The 27500-nt window shown below is 31.5% G+C and overlaps 3 protein-coding genes across 10 annotated transcripts in view; 1 reads left to right on the top strand and 2 right to left on the bottom strand.

The window, feature by feature from the left end:
* The window catches only part of LOC111680551 (E3 SUMO-protein ligase PIAS2), a 32745-nt gene extending 21609 nt beyond the window's left edge, over nt 1-11136 (bottom strand). The window contains exons 1-8 of one of the 8 annotated variants that reach the window (XR_006941236.1): nt 10497-11126; nt 3703-3878; nt 3091-3619; nt 2790-3030; nt 2487-2721; nt 2144-2310; nt 366-463; nt 138-297 (exon numbers count right to left, since the gene is read on the bottom strand). Coding sequence is in view for 7 of the 8 variants with exons in the window: in XM_023442215.2 (XP_023297983.2) it covers nt 138-297; nt 366-463; nt 2144-2310; nt 2487-2721; nt 2790-3030; nt 3091-3619; nt 3703-3878; nt 10497-10712 (1822 nt within the window). In the remaining variant the exon portion in view is untranslated. Of the gene's footprint in view, nt 1-137; nt 298-365; nt 464-2143; nt 2311-2486; nt 2722-2789; nt 3031-3090; nt 3620-3702; nt 3879-5910; nt 6037-6357; nt 6441-6682; nt 7007-10496 lie in introns of those variants that run through there. The other 7 variants (XM_023442215.2, XM_046953398.1, XM_023442216.2 and 4 more) reach the window with 7 other exon arrangements.
* Nucleotides 11137-12947: 1811 nt separating this feature from the next.
* On the bottom strand, nt 12948-14949 carry LOC111680548 (phosphorylated adapter RNA export protein). Its single transcript, XM_023442211.2, has 5 exons — nt 14753-14949; nt 13817-14654; nt 13662-13753; nt 13317-13593; nt 12948-13248 (listed from the first exon to the last, which is right to left on the bottom strand). The coding sequence occupies exons 1-5, from the start codon at nt 14801-14803 to the stop codon at nt 13049-13051; spliced, it is 1458 nt and encodes a 485-aa protein (XP_023297979.2). The 5' UTR covers nt 14804-14949; the 3' UTR covers nt 12948-13048.
* Nucleotides 14950-15966: 1017 nt separating this feature from the next.
* LOC111680556 (vang-like protein 1) lies at nt 15967-20503 on the top strand. The gene is made up of 2 exons (XM_046954343.1): nt 15967-17341; nt 17973-20503. The coding sequence occupies exons 1-2, from the start codon at nt 16607-16609 to the stop codon at nt 18951-18953; spliced, it is 1716 nt and encodes a 571-aa protein (XP_046810299.1). The 5' UTR covers nt 15967-16606; the 3' UTR covers nt 18954-20503.
* Nucleotides 20504-27500: the final 6997 nt, after the last annotated feature.

Here is a 27500-nt window from a genome sequence, read left to right as displayed (position 1 = left end):
TTCTAAATATTTTTTTCTTTTAAAAATATATTTATATAGAAGATAAACTTTGTTTTGTGTTTTTTTTTTTTTTTTTTTTTTTGTTTTTTTGTTTTGTTTTGCAAAATTGTTTTAGTACGAAAATGAATCCAACGTACCATTCTTTTGTTGCATATACATGCCTCTTTGATTAGCAGCTCCACCTCCATTGCCGTTCATAGTCGAGGAGGGTGCTCCTTGATTGGTATTCTGTTTAGCGATAGGACGACGTTTCGCCAAAGGTAAATCATCATCAGAATCACTGAGTGTCAAGTCCACCTGAAAATTTATTTTATTTATTTTATTGTTTATTATTAAAATTTCAATGAAATTTATTTAAAACTTACAGTTTCACTATTTGTAGTTGATGAAGGTTGTTCATTTGTATTCAGCGATGCAGAAGCTACTGCCTTAACTGGTTTAACATCTTCTGTGGTAATGAGTTCTAAAAAGGAGAAATATTGAAAATTAAAATATTAAAAAATGTTCGAACATAACTTCGAATTTTCAAAAATTTGTCTAAATGATCTAAAAATATTCATATTCGGAAACTTAATCGAAAATATTTAATCATATTTTGTTTTTGACAAATTTTTATGTTCGAATTAGTAAAAATATAAAAAATCGGCCTGAAATTCAGCTAAAATTATATTTTTATGAATGCTCATGATTTAGGAATTATTTTAGTAACTTTAAAATTTTTTCGAACTTAACTTCGAATTTTCGAAATTTCTAATAAATTTCGAAATTTAACAAAATTTTCGCAAATATGTATCATAAAAAAACTTATATTCTAAAACTCCATTGATAAAATTGTTTCAAATTCATAAAAATTTTTAAATTATTTTCAAAATTTTGAAAATTATTTTCAAACGAAATTGAAAATTTTTTTAAATTTATTTTAAATTCAGTTATTTTTTTTTCAAATCTTTATGATAAACACATTTTTAATAAAGTTCGAAATTTATTCAAATTTTCGAAAATATATTAAAAAATTTTATTCTAGAAATTTATTAATAAAATGGTTTAAAATTTTGAAAAATTTTTAATTTTTTTTTCAAAATTTTTACTTTTCGAAATTGAAAAAATATATATAAAAATTGAACTGAAATTCAACTAAAATTAATTTTTTTAACTCTTCATGATTTGGGCTTCCTTTTTATAACTTTAAAATTTTTTCGAACATAATTTCGAATTTTCGAAATTTATCAAAATATATTAAAAAAAACTTATATTCAGAAACTATATTGATAAAATTATTTAAAATTCATAAATTCATCGTAAAAAACTGAAATTAAAAATAAATAATTTCAAAATTAAAAAAAAAAATTATAAATTAAAAAATTAAATTTTTTTCGAACATAACTTTGAATTTTCGAAATTTAACCAAATTTTCATAAATATCGTTAAAATCTTATATTATGAAACTACATCAATAAAATTGTTTAAATTTCATAAAAATTTGTTTAATTATTTTCAAAACTTTTACTTTTCGAAATTGAATAAAAAATATAAAATTGATTTTTCGAACATAATTTCGAATTTTTTAAATTCATCTAAAAAACGTATATTCTGAAACAACATTGAAATAAAATTAATAATTTTAAAAATTTATGAAAATTTAGAAATTGAAAAAAAATTATTTCGAAATTGAAAAACTATAAAAAATCATTTTAAATTCAACTAAAATTATGTTTTTAAGAATCTTCATAATTTGAGCTTACTTTTAATAACTTAAACATTTTTTCGAACATAACTTCGAATTTTCGAAATTTTTCGAATTTTTTCTAAATTTTCGAAAATATCTAAAATGTATAAATTCTAAAACTTTATTAATTTTGAATATTATTTCAAATATTTTATATTATGTATTTTCAAGATTTTGAAATTTTTTTTTAAAAATTTTGAAATTATTTTCAAAATTTTGAAATTATTTTCAAAATTTAATAATTTAATTATTAGAAAAATAATTAAAAATTTAAAAATTATTAGAACAAATAAAAGAAAACAAAATACGTTATTCAGTAAAATATTGTAAAACATACAAAAAATTTTCGAACATTACTTCGAATTTCGAAAGACTATAATCCAAAGATAAATTCGAATTTCGAGAGTTTGTACTTACCTATATCATCTGAAATAACTTCGACTTTTTCAACTGGCTTAGTAGGGGTATCTAAAATTTGACCTTCATTCCTTAAGCTATGAGTGCTCCATGAGCCGTCTTTGTGCAATTGTATTTCAGTATCATCTGGTTTAAGTAAATTCGAGGCTAATACTTCTTGGAAGTAGCTAAAAAAAATATAAATAAAAATTTATAAAATATCCAATAGCAAATTTGCATCGTTTGGTAAATTTACAATTGCAATGTTAATATCCATTACAAACATAGTCTTGTAAATAAGTAAGACATAAAAATTTCCTTGTAAATATACTTTAAAGAACATTATGACTTAACTACAACTTACCCATCAATCACCAGATTATCATAAACAGCAGGTTTATCACAAACTGGACAATTCCATGTGGGTTTACGTTCGTTCATTTGCAGGTAAAGGCTAGCATCAAAACATTGCAAATGTGAACATGTTGAAGCACGACATGGTATGGACATTTTCATTTTACCCAAAGGACAATTTAACGATACCTTTAACATAGTCGTAGCTATTTCACAGTCAGCATCTTCGGTTAACTTTTCTTTGACTAAAAAAAAGATATACAACATTAGTATTTGTATAAACAACACTGGCATCCATTTAATAAAAACCTACTTAAAGCTCTAGTATAATCAGCTGGCTTAACACCCTTCTGTTTCATTCTTTGCAATAGTTGAGCAGATGTTAATTTCTTAACTAAATAAACAGCAATACAATAGCCTCGTGTATAGTCTGGACACCATTGTACAGTTATTGTATTAGTTACTGTGGGTGATAGTTTAACATTTGATGTAACATTTACTGGTCGGGGTGGTCGTTTTGGTTCCACATTGGGACGATTTGTTGGAATGACATTCTAACAATAAAACAAAAATGAGAAAGATTCAAAACTTTGATTTAAAATTTCAATACTCACTGGCAGTTGACATAATTTATTATTAACTTTAACACTGACACTTGGTGGAAAACAATCCTCTTGATCGCATGAAGTCTCTAATAGACAAAATCTCAACTGAACTTGTATAGCATGTTCGATTTTCGAACTATTGCGTATGTCACGATTTGATGCTATTTCCGTAGCTTGTTGTGGTGTTAATGTGAAATAAAATGGTACTTCCTGTATGCGCTGAGCATTACGTGGCACTAATGATGATGGTTTAATCAAAGTGCCCAGCACATCATAAAATGCTAATTTTCTCAAACGTACATCAGGATGAATGGGCATTTGAGTGGGTATAGTATGTAGGAATGGTACTACATTATTACCAGGCGGTACACCAGCTTGCATACCAGCCTGATTGGCCGGATTTAAGATTTGTTGTGCCTGTCCCATTTGAGCCGCAGTATTGGCACCCACCATACCACCGGCATTCGGTTGCATTTGCATTTGTGAATACATTCTTTTCGGTTCTGTTGGACCGTATTGATTGGCTTGTTGATCAACACTGATTTGGTTAACAAATGAAGAGGAAGAGAAGAAAAATTAGTAAAAAAAGTTAAATGTTTCCAAATAATAAAAAAAACTTACATGGATTGTGTGTAGACTTCTCGTATCTTTGGTGCAATTAATTCGAAATTAGTTCGCAACAATTGTAAAATTCTTCTTTGATAATCAATTTTACGTCCAGCAAAGGAAATGTTCAAGTAAACAAGTATCTTTTGTAGTTCAACCACACGAAGAAGACTTACCATTTCCTCACATTCCTGTAAAAATAAATTGTAGTTTTGATATTGTTTTATTATGGTTATAATATTGTTTAGTTAAGAATTATGTATATACAGACAATAAGCTAGTTAATGCACAAAAGACTTGACCATAGACTAGTCAATAGACGGGACTAGTTCATAGGCTAACCAAGAGCCAAGACTTTTCCATAGACTATTCAAAAGACTAGTTTACAAACTAAACTATAGACTAGTTGGTAGACTCGTCCAACAACGAGTCAATATACTATTATATAGCCTAATCAATGGACTAATCCATAGACGATAGACTTGTCAGTAGAAAAGTGAATGTACTAGACCAGTCCATAGACTAGTACACCAACTAATCCATAAACTAGTCCAGTCTTGTAAATAGACCGATGACTAGCCGATAGACTACACCAACGACTTGTCAATAGACTAGACTAATCAATAGACTAGACTAATCAATAGACTAGACTAATCAATAGACTAGTCAATAACTAGACTCAGAGTTGAAATTTTGCACAGTAAAGTCCAAAAGACCGTCATATAGCCAACTCATCTACGGAGACATTACAGTGTTCTTATACCCAACTCAGCCGGACCGTTCAAACCGTTCTAGCAACACATTTACAGTGGTCAACTTACTACAATGTACATACTAGGTGACATTTCACTTGCTGCACCTTACCAGACTAATAACATTATTTGCTCTTCTACACCCTACTGTTGACATGTGTCAGTATCAAATTCTTGACTTTTAAATTCTCTTAAGTTATAGCTTGGAACTAGTTAGTGTTAATATCACGTTTCGCTATTATTAATGACATCTTCACATTGTTCCTGGATTTGGAAACTTTTTTAAGTACGTACCTTCGCCTGGGTAATAATCGCGATGCGAAGGTTTACGTACACTCTGTTGTCAGGGCTTTTTGAAGTTCAGAAAGTCCTCGTCGACTTCACGGTTGGTTGTGGCTTTAAAGGAGTGTATAACTAAAAGTTACTCATCCTGTCATGGTATGGCTACAGCAACAAGCGGGATATATATCTTGTCGCTCTATTGTCATGACAAAGATGATACGTTACTGCCCATTGCAGGTTCGCTCTTGGTCGATAGGAGCAGTACTATTGGGTTAATACGCTATATAAAAACACTTTTAATGTCATTGTGGTTGGTAGCAGAGCCGAGGGCCTTTATGGCTAATAAGTGCATAAATAAATTAATTGTTAACAGCTTCCTTAAAGTCAGGGTAAAGCGCTGCTGTAAGTTAGTTGCCCAGTCCACGTATGCCGTCACTGCGTGGATGGTCCTTTCGAAAAGCACGGAGGTAGGAGAAGCGGACAGAACTAACGGACAGAATGAGGAAATTGTAGTAAAAGTAGAAACTACAACTTTCCAGGACAGTATTTGTGAGAATGGTGGTAACACGGACGTATCTTTAGACGGAGGATTCACACTGACTAACGTTTATGCCAGGATACTAGAGCATGAGTGACAGATTCTTACGGACTGTAATGTGAACAAGCTTCTAGCGCTTTTAAAATACTCATTTGGAGAATCCAGTGCCGCTCAGAAGTTTGGGGAAATGGATTTGTTTTCCGAAGGGAAACATGACATCACTGTGGTGTATGTTCATGGTCGAATATCAGAGTCATCACCTCCTACTGACGAAGCCAAGAGGAACCCAAGGTAGCCTCTCGATAGAAGGTGTGGACAAGCTTCTAGCGCTTTTAAGTTACTCATTTGGAGAATCCAGTGCCGCTCAGAAATTTAGGGAAATGGATCTGTCTTCCGAAGGGGAACATGATATCACTGTGGTGTCTGTTAATGGTTGGATGTCAGAGTCATTCACTCCAACTGACGAGGCCAAGAGGAACCCAAGGTAGCCTCTAGATAGAAGGTCGTCCCCATGCCTCGAATGAAGCTTGAATTGTGTAATATCTTGGACTGATTTCAAACAAAGTCATTAGAATTTTATTGTAAAAGTCACTGATTATGATACTTTAGGGCTGTACCATGTTTCAAACAATAGCAAAAACTTATAATTACCTTACCCACTGTAGTGTAGAGTATTAAGATGTACACATCTCTGAAATAACTTTTAAAATTGTGAAGAATCCTATAATGATCACATAGGTATATATATTTTGGAGTAATAGTTAATGGAAAGCAATTAAAGTACACAGTGTGGCAAATATTACAAAAAAATACACTTAAATGTTAAATTACAATTCTTTTGTAAATTTATATTTGAAAATGATAATTTAAAACAAAAAGTTAAAAGTTCAATCACACTTTCTCGGAACGCTTAATACAAAAAAGGCAGACTTAAATGGAAAACTATGTAATGAAAAGGGGAAATGTAGCATTTTTTTTTTTGTCAAATACATATATAAAAACAAAACAAATACATAAAAACAATCACCAACACAACAGCAAAACAGCACCAACACCACTATGCAATCACTACTACAATAACATAAAATCTATATATACCTCTTGTAACAAGAACAAAATGCACACACACTTTATATACATATTTTATATACATATTTCTGTATATAAAACTCACATACACACTTTTACATTTATAGCAAAACAAAAGAAAAAAAAGAAGAGAAGAAAAAAATAAAAAGGAATGAAAAAATACAAGTTGGCAACATCTTAGAAGAAGACACATAAAACCGAATTCCCGAAACTCAATATAGCAAATGTAATGAAAGAAAATTATTTTATTTTAAAGCCAAAATATGTTTTTAAACTATATTTTAATTAATTAAATTGTAAATTTTTTCCAACATAAATTTCTATTTCATTATACCTCAATAATAATTTAACATTTTTGCAAATGTTAAAAGAGCCATATTTTCACTTTTTTTCTTTAACTTTTTCTAAATGTGTTGGGGGAAAAAAAATCACACAATTTTTTGTTGGTATTGTCGCACACACAAAAAAAATATATAAAGTTGTATCGTCTTTTAGTGTTTCGTATTTTTTGCCGATTTTTATTCACTTGTATTTCATTAATTTAATAATATTCCATTTAATTTTTTAAATATTTATTTAATTTCTTTTTTATTTAATAACATTTGTTATTGGAATAAATTTTATTTTGTTTTTTCTGCATTTATTTATGCGGGGTTTTTCACACACATTTCAGTTCTCTTTTTTTTTTTTTTTGCTTGTCTTGATAAACTCTACGAAAAAAGAAAATAAAATTCTATTCCAAAGAATATGGCGGCGAGTTTGGTCTTTTTATTTTGAGGGATTAAATAAAATCCCAGTATTTTATGTGGGTTTCATTTTGCCAGCTGTAATGAACACTGCCTTATGCAAATAAAAACACAGAGTTGCACAGAAAGAGAAAACTGAAATCTTCAAACTTAAATCATGTAAAATAAAACCGTAATAACTGAAAAAATTTAGTTTGGTTACAAAGATTGTTAAATAGAGTTAGATGTTATTAAATGATAAATATTTTTTTTAATTTTTTTGTCTACGTTTACACAATAGACTAGATTACTTCATAGACTTTACAATAGACTAGACCACTTCATAGACTAATCAATAGATTGGACTAGTTCATATACTAATCAATAGCCTAGACTTTTCCATAGACTATTGAAAAGACTAGTAAATGGACTAAACAATCGACTGGAACATAGACTAGTTGAAAACCTAGTCCAAAAATTAGTCAATATATTCCTATTTAGTCTAGACAATGGACTAATCCTTAAACAAAAGACTAGTAAATGAACTAAGCAATCGTCTAGCTTATAGACTAGTTGAAAGACTAGTTCAAAAACTAGTCAATATATTCTATTTAGTCTAGGCAATGTACTAATCCTTAAACAAAAGACTAGTAAATGGACTAAACAATAGACTACCTTATAGACTAGTTGGAAGACTAGTCCAAAAACTAATCAATATACTCTTATATAGTCTAGGCAATGGACTAATCTGTAAACAATAGACTTGTCAGAAGAAAAGTGAATGGACCAGTCCATAGACAGCCATTCCATTTGTAATTTCCAAAAAATAATATTCCAATCTAAGAATCCTTATATATAGGGTATGTTTTTACATTTTTCTCAATTTAGAGCGTGGACTAAATGGACTAAACATTAGACTAGTTGGAAGACTAGCCAAAAAACTAGTCAATATACCCTTATATAGTCTAGGCAATGGACTAATCCTTAAATAATAGACTTGTCAGAAGATAATGGACTAGACCCGACCATAGACTGTCATTCCATTTGTAATTTTAACAATATAATTTTACAATCTTATAAAATATATAATTTAAGAATACTTGTATATAGCGAAGTCGATCTAGTGACGTCCTTGGTCTCCACTAGGGTTTATTTTTACAGTAAATGATTATTTTCAAAGAAAAATACGTTGCTTTAGAATTTGGTGTCACTACAAGCTAAATAGAATCCAAGAGGATCAATATACGTCAAAAAATCATATTCTTAAAAAGTCTAACGGTTTTGTTCTGTACGTGAGTTAATCAAGAACAAGGAATAATAAAAAGAACACAGAAAAAAGATTAAGATGAGTAGAGTGAGAATTTCCTTACAAGAAGAACATTTAAGTAAATTGATCATGGAAGGGAAATCCCTAATTGTCCGTTATCTGAAAATCCAATATATTTTTCTGATAAAGTCCAGAATGTCGACTAAATTGCACCCTGTTATATCTCGTAGTTACTTATTCGGTATTAGACTCTGTATTCTTGGAAAGTGGCATAGAATATGCCTTACTGTCTCCAGTTCCTCCTCATCCTTACACAACCTTTAAAATTTCAGTATCTTATCGATTTCAATACCCTTTAAGATTCCATTTGCGCAGTGTACGGTTATTATCTCTATGTATGTATGTGGATGTAAATTTTCTAAAGATCCCAGTTATCTGCAGTATACACAACTTTTATAATTCTTTCAGACAATCCTTTGAAAGGTTAGCTATTGGAAATCAGCTCCGCTACTTGTTTCTCAATTTATCTCATTTAACTAAAACCACAACCAAATGTTCAAATCTCAACTGGGTTTAAGATCTTGGCTTTAGTCAAGTTATTTCAATATATACAAAAAAGGATATCAGAGATTTTTAGAGCACTAACAAGTTGAAAATATAGTCAGGCATGGCCGACAATATAATACCCTACACCATGAGTATATTTTTAAAATTTTTACTTTTTATAAAATTTTTATTTTTTATAAAGAAACTTTTATGTTGAATATTACCATAATTTCGAAATATTTAAGTAATTTATTGATAAAAAAACTAAAATTTCTAAATGAGGCTTTATATAGGTCAAATATGGGCCGATCCTCGGTAAATTTGGGAAAAGGATATATTTCTAAATAACAGTTAGTTTTGTTGAGTTTCATTGCGATACAAATGGTTACAAGTCAATTTTAGACGTTTAAGACATTTTTTGAAGGGGGGTTTGTATGGGGGCTAGGGTCAAATAAGGTCCGATCCTTACAAAAATCTGCAGTGTCATTTATACTTATATAAAACTTATTTGTGCCAAGATAGCAGAATATTTGACGTAATTATGGCATAAAAAGTTCAAATATGGAGTTACGGTTGTATGGGGGCTAAGTGAAATAATGGACCGATTTCAAACATTTTCAATAGGCTTCGTCCATGTGTCAAAAAACATGCTTGGTCCAAATTTTATCAAATTATCTTGAAAATTGCGGGCTGTACCTTGCGCACAAAGTTTACATGGACAGCCAGCCAGCCGGACAGACGGACGGACATGTTTTAATCGACTCAAAAAAATGATTCTGAATCGATCGGTATACTTTATGGTGGGTATTGGACCAATATTTTTATATGTTACAAACATCAGCACAAACGTATAATACCCTCCCCGTCAATAGTGTATGTAGTGGTTAGACTACTCAATAGGCTAGTAAATAGAAAAATTAATGGACTTATTAATGGACTAATCAATAGACTGTTCCATAAAGTTATCCACAGAATAGTCAATAGACTGATCTTAAGATTAATCAATAGCCTAGTCATTAGACTATAGCGGGACATAGATTTTTCTCTCTAATTTCATTCATTCTTAAGGTTCTTGACTTCTATAATGTTTAGGGTAGAGACAGGACTTGTTTCGATACATCTATCCTCTATTTTATTTTCTTATAGTATTTCTGTGTCTTTGGATATTCATTCTTTGAAAGGAATCGCCAATGACCTTATGATCTTCGAGAGGAAGTGCACTTTGTGTTATTAGGACTTTTTGTTAAGAGTTTGGGTGCAAAAATAGTTTGTAGGCGAACCAGATTTTCTAGCCTTAATCTTTTATAGGTTGTAGGGTATTAAAATTCGTTACAGTCGGTCCAAATACATTTAAATACAACCATGTGTTTATTTCAAAAATATGCGTACAAATCTACCAAAATAAACACTACCACAGAAAATACTGGTATTTTAAATACAATTACTGGGAATTTTTAAAACATACTTTAAAAATAAAAATAAATTTGCAAAAATTAATTTATTTAAAAATATGTATGTTTTTTAATAAATGTCTCCAACAACTATTATAACATAAGATATATATTGAAAAAATGTTAAGGGTCTATATATAGATAGCTTAAAAGCCCTACCTTAAGCCTGGGCGCATCAGCAAAATTGGGGGTAGCTGCTGATGATTGTTGATTGCTCCTCTTTTGTGAGTTGCCGGAATTCAATTGGTGTTGCTGGTGATGATTTGTGGCGGTGGTGGTGGTCGATGAAGATACAACACCAGAACGCGAACTGCTCGTGGCGCTGCCAGACAGTAACGCGTTTTCTGCATGGGTTTGAGATCGCGTCTTACGCATTACAAATATTTAAACGATTCACAAAATTTTCTTACAAAACACACACACGCACGCACACTACACAAGGATTTTCGCTTTTTTAACACACAACTAAATGCGAGATTCATAAAATCAGGATATATATAGTTTGTGTAAAACAATTGCCAATGTTTAGAAACTTAATTGGTTTTATTTATGTTAACAATTGTTTAGTTATTTGTTTATATCTGTTTTTTTATTTATTTTTCTCTAATTTATTTCCATAGAATCTTGTTTGCGGCGGAAAATTTCTTTCGGAATCAAACTTTCGTGGTATGGTTCTTGGGTATCAAATAGAATGCACTAAAAGCAAGTAGAAAAAAACAGCTGTCATGTGTAGATGATGCAGAGAAAAGAAGAAATAAAAAAGAAAATGCCAAAATGTAAATTTCCCCGTATTTTTTTTCGCTGGTGGTGTTCACTAACAGAATTTCGTTTATTAATTTAATTTTAAGTATAAATGTTAAAGAATATCTTTTTTAAAATGAAATGTAATAAAATTTAAAAATAATTTCAGAAATAAATTAATTTAGTAAAAAAACGTTCGAATTTTCAACATAAAAAGAAAAATAGTTTTGTACACTGAGAAAAAAATGTACACAGAATTTTCTCGTTAGACAAAGTGCCTGTTCACACTAAGAAACTTTTGATTAGGGTTCTATAAATCGACTTTCGAATAATGAACAATCGACTTTTTGTCGATCTTGTCGACTTTGTAAATAAAAGTCGAAAAAAGTCGGAAAATGAAAGTCGAAAAAAGTCGGAAAAGAAGTCGAAAAGTCGGAAAGAGTCGAAAAAGGTCGAAAAATGTCGAAAAGTCGGAAAGTCGAAAAGTCAACTATTTATAAAATATTAAAAGTCGAAAAGTCGAATGAAAAAAGTCGAAAAACCGACTTTTAACTAAATGCAAAAAGTCGAAAGTCGAAAAGTCGACTTTTCATAAAATGCAAAAATTTGAAAAGTCGACATGTCGACTTTTCATAAAATGCAAAAAATCGACTTTTCATAAAATGCAAAAAGTCGACTTTTCGTTTCAACTATAGAACCCTACTTTTGATTTTGCGTGAGAGAGATAGAAATCATTCATCTCTCTCGCGGTAGAGAGTTTCTCGTACTCGGAAACTTGTTTTGTTATTCTTCTTATTCGTACAACAACAAATCAATTAAGACCTGCTTCACACTAGGAAACTTTTTTTTGGGAAAGTTTTGATTTTTGTGTGTGAGAGAAAGAGAAAGAAATATCAACCATCTCACACACAAAAGCAAAAGTTTCTCAACAAAAGTTTCTCAGTGTAAACCAGGTCTAACAGGTAGTTTCTAAAACAAAAGTTACCATGTCTGGACATTAAGAAAACTTCAAAAGAGAATCAAAAGAACTATATTTCTAATCCATCAATTGAAAATATAATTACAATTATAAAATTCTTGAAAACTATTAACATATTCAAAGACATCTAATAATGTATCAAAATGTGTATATTAATAATTAATTTATCAGATTATATATTCATATTATTATCTGTATAATTTCAGTATTTTCTGTATAAACCAATCTTAGCTTAAGACCGCAGTAGTCATAGCTAAATTTAAGTTATCTTAAATTTTAGTTATAAATTTAAGACAACTAATAAATAAATAAATAAAATAAATAAAATAAATAAATAGAATCAAAAGAACATGAACATGATGACACGCCATCATGGTATTCAATGTGATCCTTTTCTAGTAAAATAACAGATCGCACACATTTCAATAAATTATAAAGATTTGCTCTATTTATTATGTAGATTCGAAATTAGATTAGAACCCATAAAAGGGAACATTTTGGTACTTTTTTGTTTTTCAAAAGGTACATTTTGAGTTTTCTATAATGACGAACTTAGAAACATGAAATTAAGTATGTAGAATTCGGATTAAACGAGAACACATCAAAGGGGATTTGTTGGTACTTTTTCCTTCTACAAAAGGTACTTTTTGAAAATTCTATAATATTGAACCTGGAAACATGAAATTAAGTTTGTAGAATCCGGATTAGGTGAGAAATTAATTATGAAGAACCTGATCCTTTTCTAGTAAAATAACAGATCACACACATTTCAATAAATTATAAAGATTTGCACTATATTTTACATTTTTAATTTTATTTATTAAAAAGTTGTATATATATTAATATAATTATCCTTTTCATTAAACAAGGCATATTTTTTTACAAATTAATTATAATATTATAATTACGATTTATTTCAAATATGTTCTACTACACTACAAGTGTAATTACAGACTAAAAACAAAAAAGAAAAACTTGGCTAAAATTCTATTTAAAAAAAGTCCATATCTCCACAGTTAACATCTAGAAAATCATCTTCATATGTTTGAAATGTTTTTGCCTTAACACCCTGCGATGTAGAGGGATGTTCTTCTAAATCATTATCATCATTGGTAACATGATTTATTGGTATCGATTTGAAATCAAGTTCAATATGTTCATAAGCTTCTGGTGAGGGCGGAGGATTTGATACTGAATGGAAAATTAACATAAACAATAAACAATAAATAGGTAAATTTCTCTTTTTGTATAAAACTTACAATTTCCATCATTTTGTTTTTGATTAATCTCTTCTCCGAATAACATTTGATCTTTGCGTGTATTTAGATGGGGCAACTCGGCGCCCTGTTCACATAAACGTTTTTTAAGTTCTTTTACTTTACGTTCACGCATTATGGCTTTCATATCTTTGTGTTTTTTATTGGCATTAATGCGATCTTCAGAGAATATTGCTTTTTGATCTTCGGCTGTTAGAGCATCGTTATGTTTTAAAAGAAACAGAAATACACCTCCAGGTGTACGGCGTCGTTGACCATTCTATAACGTATAAAAATATAAAAATCTGCTAATAATAACCACTAAGCTAAATGAATGAATACTTTTACCTTTATTGTCATACCACCTTCTGCCTCAATACGCTGGGTTTCCTTGTAGATTTTTAAAGGCAATTCTGTACCCAAAACTTCCACAACACGTACTGCCGAAAAAAATATTAAATACATTACTTAACAAATAAGAAATAACATTATCTTCCAATTACCCAATAGATCATCTTTTTCTTCGTGTAGTTTCATAGCCATTTCCCTAGCCACCTCAACAGGTTCACGACCTTCTATATCACACAAATCTTCTATATGTTTCGGATCATAGGAATTTGAATCGGATCCACCGCTATAGGGAGATGAACGACGACGTCCTCTACTAACTCTGCGTTTGCCTAAACGTTCGTGTACAGAACGCCGAGAGGATGATGTTGAAGACGATGAACATGACTTGACATCACCACGACTAGATGGCCTCTGGCGTTTAGTATGTGGTTGATGTTGGTCGCTGTCGGAAAGATCATCATTGGAATTAGAAAGACGTCTTTTAAGGCTATTTTCACCATTTAAACGATAACGCAAAGAAAAATCGTAATTCTCTACATTGCGATCATTAAAACCATTCTGGGTGACATCACAGCCACGCATAGTTTCTGTGAGAGCCTCTTCCTGCAAAGCAGCAGTCCATATATCATACTTTTTGAATCGAGCCTTCTTCTGTTCAGCACCATCATCTGTAGTAGGATGGATACGAACCATGACGGTGCGTTTAATGTGACGTTTTCTATGTTTACGCTTCTTATCTTTATTTAATTTCTCTAAACAAGTGTCCGAGGAATCCCCCGACGATGTTGAAGAATACTCTTCATCTTCATCAACATCCAGTTGATTAATTTCCTTAGTGGTTTTATCTTCATCGGCATCCATTTTAATGAATTTTGTTTCTGCGCTTAAGGCTGCCACTGGTGTTGGTGAGGTAATGGTGGCGGTTACATTATGGGTCAGTGATGTTGGCCTTTGGAGTGGGGTATACACTTCTTCTGAGGTATCCGAAAGCTTTTTGTTTGTTTGTCAAAAAAAAGGTGAGTGACCGTCATTGATTTGAACAAGTTCGGTATGATGCACTTTTAAGTTTGTTTTTATTTTCCACTTACCTCTCCATCTTCGATGTCAACATCATTTACACATAACTCGGCATCCATCATAGTTAAATAAAAAATTTATTTATTTTTTTGTAGTTAATATTATATATTTTTATAAAATTTCTACAAAAAAAATATTTGCAAGATATAAAATATGAATGCAACCTAGAGACCTGCGCCTACAAGCATTAATAACGGCGGCTAACACCAAAAAATCAAGCAGCGGCTTAAGAACAGCTGTAATCCGGCTAAAATTTCAACTACAGTCGGAACGGTTTTTACGAACAAGAGTTTAAGTCCCGTTATTTTGGTATATATTTTCATACAAAAACATCTCTTATAACGAACTCGGTTATTACGAATCCTCTGGATTGTACTTGTAATTAATTACAATTTTTAAAGAATATTAAATAAATTTATAAATCACTTTCTTAAAATTTCGTAAAATGACACTTTATTTTTGAAACTTCAAAAACTTCACCTGTCTTATTAGACCTGGTTCTCACTGGGAAGCTTTTGTTTAGAAACTTTTGATTTTATGTGTGAGAGAAAGAGATGGTTGTTATTTCTTTCTCTTTTTCTCGCACACAAAAATCAAAAGATTTCCAAAAAAAGTTTACTAATGTGAACCAGGTCTTACAAACTTCGCTTAGAGCGAACAAACTTGACTGGTCTCGCATAACTCTCACGATGCGAGAGTTATGTTTGTTATTTCCCTCGCTACCCAACTCATTTTCACCAGATTTATTTTTTAAAGTCTCGAGAACTTCTTGAAAAATCATTCAACTACAACGAAAGCTTTAATTAAGTTTGAAGAATTGTTAATTCTTTAAATATAACTCAATATCAAAACAAGTATGAATGTATAGTCGGGCATGGCCGACCATATGATACCTTAAACCAGTCAGTATGTTAAAAATGGGAATTGTTGAAAAAATAAAGCATTTGATTTGTTTTTTTTTTTACTTTATTCCCGAATATTTTTACTTGTTTTGGCAAAAAATAGTTTTTTTTACAAGAGGGCTCAAACTGATTTTGTTTGATGTACGTATCTCGTGTTTGCTACAAACACTTTTTTGTTTGAAGTGCTACCAGAATTAAACTTAAAATACACGCTGTTGCCAGATTTGACGATTTTCAGGCCCAAAAAGTGCTACCAAGTTATATAAAGAACGCTTAATTATTGTGAATAGTATTTATATTAAAAAGAAGAAGAAGCATTGTTGTAAAATTCTTTCAATTGGAAAAAACATTTTTTGTTTGTACGAAATTAAGCTAAAGTATTTTAATTTTTTACTAATAATTATGGCGAAAAATTTATTTAAGTAACGAAAATGTGATAAATAAAAAAACTTAAATATAGAATTCATTAAAGCAATATGGCAGATAATTGTGTAAAGTAATTAAAAACTTGTTGAAATATAACAATAAAAAAGGAAGAAAAAAAGTCATAAAAACTTCTACTACAAGACCGCACCCCCGTTACATTGAATTACCCCCTCTTCATTATCCATAAGTTACAAGGTATATGTACAAGAAAACCTGAAAACCAGTGGCGTGTAAAGTAAAATTTACCTGTGGTTTTACCCAAAAACCTCTTGTGTGTGTGTTAATGTCTTTTTTTACTAAGCAGTGTGCGTGAAAGAATTTTCCTCATTTACATAGACATTTTTTGTTTGTTTTCTATTCAACTTTTACAATTACAACAAATGCAAGTGTAGAAAATTGAGAAAAGAAAATACAATAGCATCAAAAACAAAGATAAAAACTTAAAAGAAAATTGTAACAGGTGCCAAAGTGGGCGTGTTTGGCGAAAAAATACAAAAGAATACAACTAACGCCCATTAGTAAAGAAGTTAACAAGCCATGGAAAATGAATCGGTAAAATCTGAACAAAGTGGCCGTTCCAGACGCTCAAGAAATCATAATAATAATGGTGGAGGAGGTGGTGGCGGTTCCATAAACAATGGCTATCACCGGGATCGCACCCGTCACTCACATCGCAGCAACTCCCATTCTAAATCGAAAAATAGCCGCAATAGCGATTTGAATCCTTACCAGACGACAGTTAATATGACGGGTGATGAAGGACGTGAGGGCCAAGAGATTATCGAGGTACAAATACTGCCACAAGATGACAATTGGGGTGAAAATACCACTGCCGTTACCGGTAACACTTCAGAGCAAAGTATTTCTATGGAGGACATCAATAACGCCTGGCACCGTGAAATGTCTGAAACTGGTTTGGGCTTCAAGTGTCGACGTTACTTGGAGTCAATATTTTCATTTTTACTTGGTTTCTGTGCATTTTTCTCGCCTGTAGCCATGGTCGTGATGCCACATATGGGATTTTTTCCCTCAGCCTTTGATCATCCTGAGTTGACACAGACCGTAAGAACTCAACTGTTGGCCTGTGGTAGTGAGTGTAAAGGTTTATTGGTGTCCATGGCTGTTCGTCTGCTTCTTTTGGCCATTGGATTATGGGCTCTATTTATGCGTCATTCGTCTGCCACAATGCCAAGAATATTTCTATATCGTGCTGTGGTTTTATTACTGGTCACATTATCAACATTTGCATACTGGCTGTTTTATATAGTGCAGGTAAGTTGAGATTTGAACTTCGATAGAATGAAACATAGATTGATAGATTGATATATGGATAGATTGATATATGGATATATTGATAGATCGATAGATTGATAGATTGATAGATTGATAGATGGATAGATGGATAGATGGATAGATGGATAGATTGATAGATGGATAGATTGATAGATGGATAGATTGATAGATGGATAGATTGATAGATGGATAGATTGATAGATGGATAGATTGACAGATGGATAGATTGACAGATGGATAGATTGATAGATGGATAGAATGATAGATTGATAGATTGATCGATGGATAGATGGATAGATAGATAGATAGATAGATAGATAGATAGATAGATAGATAGATAGATAGATAGATAGATAGATAGATAGATAGATAGATAGATAGAGATATATAGATAGATAGATAGATAGATAGATAGATAGATAGATAGATAGATAGATAGATAGATAGATAGATAGATAGATAGATAGATAGATAGATAGATAGATAGATAGATAGATAGATAGATAGATAGATAGAGATATATAGATAGATAAATAGATAGATAGATGCTATAAACTCTATATATATTTTTTATTTTATATTTGTTAAAACCCTTCACTTTCACTTTCAGGTCACAAATGGCGCAAAAATAGTTGTTGAGACAGGAGGTGAAGCAGTAGATTACAAATCCTTAGTGGCCTATGCAACAAATCTAGTGGACACACTACTCTTCATACACTACATAGCTGTTGTTTTACTAGAATTACGACACAATCAGCCTATGTATTATGTAAAAATTATACGCTCACCCGATGGTATATCACGATCATATACACTGGGACAACTTAGTATTCAGAGGGCTGCTGTATGGGTTCTTCAACGTTATTATGTTGACTTTCCCATTTACAATCCCTATTTGGAAAGAATACCCATATCAAAATCACAAAGAAATAAAATAACCACTAGTTTTAAATATTACGAAGTTGATGGTGTCAATAACTCACAGCAACAGAGCCAAAGTCGAGCAGTACTGGCAGCAAATGCCAGACGTCGTGATTCTTCACACAATGAACGTTTCTATGAAGAACACGAATATGAACGTAGAGTAAAGAAACGTCGAGCACGCTTGATAACAGCGGCTGAAGAAGCCTTTACGCATATTAAACGTATACACAATGAACCAGCGCCAGCAGTGCCATTAGATCCTAATGAAGCCGCCCAAGCAGTGTTTCCCTCTATGGCACGTGCCTTACAGAAATACTTAAGGGTGACTAGGCAACAGCCGAGGCATACATTCGAAAGTATACTTAAACATTTGGCTCATTGTCTTAAACACGACTTATCACCACGAGCATTTTTGGAGCCATACCTTACGGAATCGCCAGTTTTACAAAGTGAAAAAGAGCGTAGATGGGTCCAGTCATGGTCACTTATATGTGATGAATTAGTTTCACGACCAATTGCGGGTGATATTACATTTCAACTCATACAGAATGATGTATCACTTATGGTCTCAATACACAAGCTGCCACATTTCAATGTAGCCGAAGAGGTAGTCGATCCAAAAAGTAATAAATTTGTATTGAAACTTAACTCCGAGACATCGGTATGACAACAGCAATCGCATACACCAACTGTAACACCAACGCACAGTAATGTTACACAATCTTCTTATTTGCATGTGTTTGTATAGGATTCACTTGACTAGTGTATTCCAAACGAAATACATATTGCCAAACATTTGAGGTCAGTGTTATTTTATGGTATTTGTATTTTTTTTTAATTTTTTATTATTATTAATATTTTACACAAAATAAGAAAAATATGCTCAAATCGTAAAACTTAACAGAAACCAAACCCAGTGTACTTAAAAAAATAACTCATTAATCCTTTTAAACATAATCATTTTTCTTTAAAAAAAATAACTTTATAAAAACCTAGCATATACAATAATACTCATTTAATTCCTTATAAAAGTACATATCAACAGAAATTACGTAGAAAATTAATCATTTCTTTTAAGAAGAAGAAAAACAAAATGAATTCGATTTCCTATTATTAACATGTTTTTGAAAATTTTTAATTTTGTACAAATTAAACTTTCTAAATGGCTGGACCTTTATTTTTAACATTTATTTTTATAAAGGAAATTCTTATTTCAGCTGTATTTTTTTAAATTAAAACTTTATTATTAATTAATTTATATTTTGGTTTTTAGAAAATTTTTTTATAAGAATCTCAATCTGATATTATTTTATATACGATATAAGAAGTTATTGCAAAGTGTTTAATGGTTTAAATACAATATTTAATTTTCGAATATTTTATTTTGAAAAAAAGTTTTCTAGGTTGTTGATAAATTCTAGCCTCAAAAAAAAGCATCCCAACTTTTGAAATTTGGGTGATATCCAGACAGAAATACTTGATAGAAGTATGATTACAATTTTTTTCACATTGATTTAGAGAAAAGGTATACTGACAATCAAAGTGGGAATAATATTACGCGTAGTCTTCGAATTTCTCTGTATCTCTCCTTACACCAAGAAAATGAGGATGTCGCCCAAGGATCTACTTGCGATCCAATATCCAACCGACTCAGAAAAAAAGACATAGATATTGTAGTTTCTAGTTCTAAATTTTGGAAAAGATGCGAAGGAGGATTATCTCATTCAAACGGCTGCCTTCTGTTGAAAGGTTATATTGACGAAATATAACCTTAACAGCAAATTTGTCTAGCAACATATTTAATTACCTGTACAAAGGAAGTATGTTTCGTGAAATTAGGTTCACATTTGATAGCCTATTTACCACCTCAACACATGCCACTTCAACAGCAGCATTCGTGATATGTGGTCAGTAACCTTGTTGACTACATATAAAAGGATCTGTGGTTAATTATGCTGCTCCAGTGTGCTCATCTTTGTTCACTAATATCCAGTTGAAACATTTAAAGCTGCCAAAATGCTGCCTTAGGGACTGTAACAGGCTGATTACAAATTACCTATGTATATCATCTTGACTGCGAAAATCTTTGTTTTATCGCTGTTAAGGAATTGTATTGTATATCATGTATTCCTTACATTATAATGTTGATGACTTACTGGAGGGACAACCCAGTTTTAACATCACACTGTTGGATACAACCCGATGCATTTTAGGAAAGACCTTCGTATGTACTAGGAGAACATACGTAGTAATGCCAAAATGTTTCTCTAAGGCAGTTCGGGCTGATTACAAGTTATCTATGTATATCATCTTGTCTGCGAGAATCTTTGTTTTCTCGCTGTTAAGGAATACATTATTATGTTGATGGCTTACCGGAGGAGACATCCCATGTTCCAAGTGCGTTTGATGGTGGTTCGGGTGGCTGCTACGATGACATCCCAGTAGGAACTTCTTTGACAGCATGATGTTATGTTCCTTAACTGAAAGCATCTTCGTTCGTCATGCAGAACTCCACCTTGGGAAACTACCTGTTTAATTCTACGAGATTTAGATCTCTGTCCACAAATGACTGTCGTCCACATATGAAGTTCACTAGCCATCTCTTGGTGTTGTCGGAGAGACAAGATGTTAAAATGTCTCTGAAAAGAATGGCGTGATTGTCCGTATCAAACGCTTTTGATAGGTCGAGTGCCACGAGGAACGTTCGTTGACATGGTCGAACCTGATTAAGGCCGTGGCAATCTTGTGTGGTGATGGTGGTTAAAGCTGTTGTTGTACTGTACTTTAGGCGGAATATATGTTGATGATCTGCTGGATGTAGCTACACCGACTTTACACGTATAAATCAGTTCTTGTATACAGCAGCTTTGAACAAAGTTTATAGAGACGCCATCAATTCTGCGGTTTCAGTATACTGCATGAATGTCGCACTTAGAGGTAACCCACCGCAGTTTTAAGCCAATAAATTCCGCGGTCGCAGCATACCGCATGAATGTCGTACTTGGATGTAGCCCATAGCAGACACAAAAGAAAACTTGTCGCGAAAAACAAGCTTAGTTTAGACACAACTGAGATCGGTATAAGGCAAAAGGCTTAATTAATACCTACTGGTCTCACATAGACCTTTCCGTCCCCTATTAAAGTCCAGCATGTGGTCAAGGGTCTCTACACGATACCCACTATATAGTTAAATACTTTTCCAACGCTACTTTTGTTTGTCCAATGTATTTATGGATAAAACCAGTTTAAGTTGTACAAATTTTTGGCCTTGGACATTGATGTGAAATCTTTAACTTGATTCACGTATACGTTTCAGCTTTAAGAGGATCTATGCTATCAATTCCGCAATCACATAATTCTGCCCATAGCAGAGACAAAAGAAAACTTACCGCAGAAAACAAGAGTAGATCTGACACTTCTAAGATCAGAATATTGTATTGGTTAAGCATATGTAATGTTCAGCTTGTGGTCGGGGTTTATATAATGTCCAACACATGCATATTCAACTGTTGCAATGAATCGCTCTTCAAATTGTTCAATAACAGGGGTTAAAACTTTATTTTGAAGCCAAATTAATATGATGATACGAAAATGGAGTGTTAAGCCTATAATATCTTGAAAAACGAAAGCAATTTGAAACCTCAATAGAATTTAAAACAATCTTATTAGAAATTTCGTTTTCCCGAATTTGAGAAATTATGAGGACACAACAAAACATGTAAGAAATTAAAGTCGTCAAGGCCGACTATAAAATACCATACTCTTTTTCAGTTCAGTTGCATGGGGGCTAAGTAAAATATTAGACCGATGTAAACCATTTTCAATAAGCTTCATTCTCGGTCATTTGCCTAATTTCATTGAATTGTCTCAAAAATTAGTTTGATTGCAAGGTCTACAAGCCTTATTCGACGGGTTCAGTTACAATTCAGAAATAATGGACCGACTTAAACCATTTTCAATTGGCTTTCATTCCTGGGACAATAAAAGATCATGTAACAAATTTCATTGAAATATTGGATCGACTCAGAAAATGATTCTAACCCGATTGGTGTAATTTTAGGTGGGTATAGGACCAAGTCGTTATAAACATCAGCACAAATCCAATATACCGTCTCCACTAAAGTGGTGTAAGGTATTCAAAAATCTGGAGCTCTGAGTTAAATATTGTCTAACATATGTTGAACATATGATAAGTCAAGAATAATATTTTCTCCAGTTTCTATTGTAAAAACTGAAGCATTTACTTTAAAAACCTTTAATACAAGTCGGGTAATGGGGTTATCTTACAAATATATGTTTGGAAAAGTTTTCAAAAGTATTCGATTATTAAATTGTATTTAAATAAAATGATTTAAGCTAACTTTTATAACTAGTCTAAATTTTAAAACTATTTATTATTTATATTCCCTCCAAAACCATACTCTCATACACACACACATTTAGAAAATTAACTAATCCATGACTTTTTCATAGAAATTTTTTAAGTATATATGACACAAACTGTCAGAAATGAAAGATTTTCAAATATGAAATTAAAACATCTTTTTTTTATAAATTCATATCTAATAAATAAACTAATTTAAATTGCCATTTATAAACACACAAAAAATTGCCCTAAATATAACTTAAGATTCCTTAATACACAATAATCTTGAAATAATTAAAACAAAATATCCTAATAAATACTAGACAAAACTAATTTATCTATAAATAGCATATTTATTTACATTTACATTAAAAAAAAAAAGCTGCTCTAACAAAATGCCTCTTAAGTCTTTTAACAAAATGCTCTTCATCTAAATATTAAGCCTAAATAAAACTATCCTGTATTCATACTAAATCAGGAATGTTCTGTATGTACTTAAATTAAAAAAATAAATTTCTAAAACAAAATTGAACAAAAGGATTAAAAAAGTAAGAGTTCTATATACGGCTGTGCCGAATCTTATATACCCTTCACCATGGTGTGTTAAAAAAAACAGTCGGTTCAACTACTTAATTTCATGTTTCTACATACAATATTATAGAAAATTCAAAAACTGCCTTTTGCAGATCGAAAAAATACCAAATAGTTCCCATTGATTTGTTTTCGTCTAATGCGGGCTCTACATACTTAATTTCATGTTTCTGGGTTCAATATTATAAAACACTCAAAAAATACCTTTTGAAAAACGAAAAAGTACCAAAAAGTTCCCTTTTATGTGTTCTCACCTAATTCCCAATCTACATACTTAATTTCATGTTCCTAGGTTCAATATTATAGAAAATTCAAAAAGTTCTTTTTGAAAAACAAACAAGTACCAATAAGTTCAGTTTTTCCGGTTCTCGCCTAATTCATGTTTCTAAGTTCAATATTATAAAAAACTCAAAAATTACCTTTTGTGGAACAAAGAAGTACCAAAAAGTTCCCATTGATTTGTTCTCGTCAAATTCGGGCTCTACATACTTAATTTCATGATTCTAGGTTCAATATTATAGAATGTTCAAAAAGTACCTTTTGAAAAACGAAAAAGTACCAAAAAGTTCCCTTTTATGGGTTCTTACCTAAATTAGGCACTACATACTTAATTTCACATTTCTAGGTTCATTATTATAGAAAATTCAAAAAGTACTTTTTGAGAAACGAAAAAGTACCAAAAAGTTCCCTTTTATGGCTTCTAACTTAAGCCAGGCTTTATATACTTAATTTAATGTTTCTGCTGCTCTCGCTCTGCCTTGTTTTTATAAACAGGAGTACAATAACAAAATTTTCCGTGTGGATCCCTTTAATAAAGAACAAGTAGAAATCAAAAGAAGACAGAAGAGAAGAGAGATGAGAAGAGTGAGATTTTCCCTCCAAAAAGGGAACAGAAGTGGTCATGGAAGGGAAATCCTTAATTGTCTGAAAATCCAAAAAATTCCCCTGATGAAGCCTATAATGTCGCTTAGGTTTCACCCTGCTACATCTCCTAGTTCATCGTGGAATCATTTACCTAGCCATTTCAGTTTCAGACTCAGTAATCTGGGATAGTGACATAAAATATGCCCTACTGTCTTCAGTTCCTCTTTGTCCTCACACAACCTGCAAAAAATGCTGTGTGTTACCGACCCCATTATCCCTAAAGGCTCCAATTGAGCAGTGTCCGGTTATTACACCTATTAAAATCCTTATACTCTTCCCGCCCAGTCCTAATAGCATTCTGGTTGCTTTTGGATTTAACTTTGGCTATAGTGTCCTTGAAACCCTACAATCCAGCCTACTGTACCAGGATTAGTTGGTATAGTTTCTGAAATATTCGGAAATTAGCCTATAGTAATGACAAATAGGGGTTTTACCGAAACGACCCTTCTATCGAGCTCCAAATCTGAGCGCTGTCGGGCCAATTCATCTGCAAGCTCATTACACTGTATGTCACAGTGTCCCGGTACCCAACACAGCCTTAATGTGTATAACCTGACTAAACCTTTCAGGTCCCTTTTGCAGCTGTTTACCAAGCTAGAATGTAACGTTTTACTCTGCAAAGCTTTAAAAGCTGCCTGACTATCAACATAAATCGTTACTTCCGAACCCCTAGTAATGTGTGTCTTAATAATGTCCACGGATTTCCATATAGCCAGGATTTCCGCTTGAAAAACGCTACATTCGTCCGGAAGTCTGTAGGACACTTTTATGTTGCCATCTACCAAATAAACCCCGGCAACTGTGCCAGAGTTCATCTTGGATCCGTGAAAACTGCACACCCCTCAAACAGTACTTCGAATCACACCCACTCATCCCTACTAGGAATCACTATTGAGGGTGTTACTCCAAAGTCCAGGGTCGTAACCAAATGATCAGAAATACCCTCCGTACTTCCCTCAATTCCTGTTAGTGCTACCTCGTGCAGTATTCTTGTGTGGTAGATTCAAACGGTCTGAATAAGTTCCTAGCCACTACATTTTCAACATATTTCTCAATTGGGAGCAGATTCAGAATAATATCCCATGCCGCTTGCGGTGTACTACCCCTGACACTTGTTATGCCGATAGAAGCACACCTTTAAGCCTTAGTAAGTATTAATCTATAGCTGCTTTTTCTCATCCATACCCTCCACACAGTACAACCATAGGTAATAATGGGCCTTACTACCCATGTGTAAATCCAATTTATCATGTCTGGTCGCAAACCCCCAATTCTTACCAATAGAGTTTCTGCACGAGTAATGAATAAAATATCTAAATTTTTGATGAAATTTTCAGAGGTTGTCTGGGATTTTTGCTTATATCTCCGTTAATTCTGAATCGATTTTGCTTATTTTAAATAGCGAAGATTTGAACCTCGCCGATATCTGGAGTCCTCTAAAAACTGATTTCAACAAAACATACATACATACAGACAGACGGACAGACAGACATGGCTTAATCGACTCCGCTATCTATAAGGATCCAGAATATTACAAACGGAATGACAAACCTGTATATATCCTTTTCACTAAGGTGAAGGGTATAAAAACCTTTTTAAAAGTATTGAATTGAATAATATATTAAAAAAACAGAACAATGCCAAATTAGAAACTCAAATTTTGTTAACAATAAGACAAATAACGTTGGAGACTGTATAAATATTTTCGTTTTTTTTTTTTAATTTTAAACAAAATGTATTATGTGAAAAACAAATACATAAATATTTTAATAAAATATAAAGAAATTATAAACATTTTATAACTGCCCGATTTTATACACAATATATCTATAAGTAAATAATATATTTAAATATTAAACTAATGCATTTAGCTCTTATTAACTTATTTCAAATAAATACATTTAATTTTAATTAAAAGCAAATTTTTAAAATTATTTGTCTTTTACACATAAAACTTTTTTTTTTAATTATTAAACATTTTTTAGCTGTTTAAATTGAAATATATGTTTTATGAATAAGTTGATAAGTAGTTTAAACGAAATTATATACAAAATACATTCTTTTGTACATTAAGTATTTTAATTATTAAATATAATCATGTCGTATCTTAATTCAAAACACTTGAAATGCATTTAACTTGATAATACATATTTTTTTTAGCTAATTTTAATCTTATAATTTTTTTTACTGATATTATTTTCATTTATTTAAAATTTTATAATTTTAATTGAATCTATATTAAATAAGCAATTTTAATAGCTTTTAATTGATCAAAAGTAATTTTAATTGTAAAATATTTAAGAAAGAATATAAAGTTATTAATATATTAAAGATTCTAATAAATTTTGTACTAAATAAGTATTTAAGATCAAATTTTATAAGACAAATAAAATTACTACCTACCACACACAATATGCATATTTATACATAAAATTATTGCAAAATTATATAAAGAAATTTTGAATAAATGCAAAAAAAACTAAATACTTTTTTACATAACTAAAAAAGGTGTGTTTGTTGATTGTTTTATTTCTTATTTATGTTTTTGAAATCATCTAGTCCCTTTGTCTAATCTATAATATAATCTAGTCCGTAGTCTAGTCTATAGTCTTGTCTAGGCAATAGTCTGGTGTATAGTATAAAGTCTTTTCTATAGTCCCATCAGAAGTCTAGTCTATAGTCTGTTACATAATCTAGTATACAGTCTTGTATATATTCTAGTCTATATTGTATTCAATAGTCCAGTCTATAGTCTATAGTTCATAGCTTAGTTTATAGTCCAGTCTACAATCCAGTCTATAGTCTAGTCTATAGTTCATTATCTAGTTTATAGTCCGGTCTACAATTTAGTCTATAGTTTAGTATAGTCAAGTCTAAAGTCTAACATATATTTTCTAGTCTAGTGTGTAGTCTATAGTCTAGTCTGAAGTTTAATCTATAGTATACTCTATACTCGAATCTATTGTCAACACTCTAGACTTTGCTGTCATGACTAATCCCCTTCGTTGCACTCCATCTTTTGATTGAAGTTTTTTAGTCGATCCATATGAGATGAAATAAATACTTTGTGATATTTACACGGATGAAGAATAAGAAATGGTATTCGTATTGCGCAATGTACACACGAAACAAAAGTTTTCTGCAAACTTCCAGACTTGTGTAATGTATCTGCAAACTCACTTAGATCATACAGAATATATGTCGTTGATATTCGAATAGAAGTGAACAGGAATCAGCAGCGAGTGGTATTTTACTAGCGAGATAATACACCCAGTCTTTTGTAGTCATAACACTATTTAACTGCAAATTTTAGATACGTTTTTACAATTCAGA

Source organism: Lucilia cuprina, chromosome 6 (genome assembly GCF_022045245.1).
Source record: "Lucilia cuprina isolate Lc7/37 chromosome 6, ASM2204524v1, whole genome shotgun sequence".
Classification (NCBI taxonomy): Eukaryota; Metazoa; Arthropoda; class Insecta; order Diptera; family Calliphoridae; genus Lucilia; species Lucilia cuprina.
This window is presented reverse-complemented; position numbering and strand designations above follow the sequence as displayed.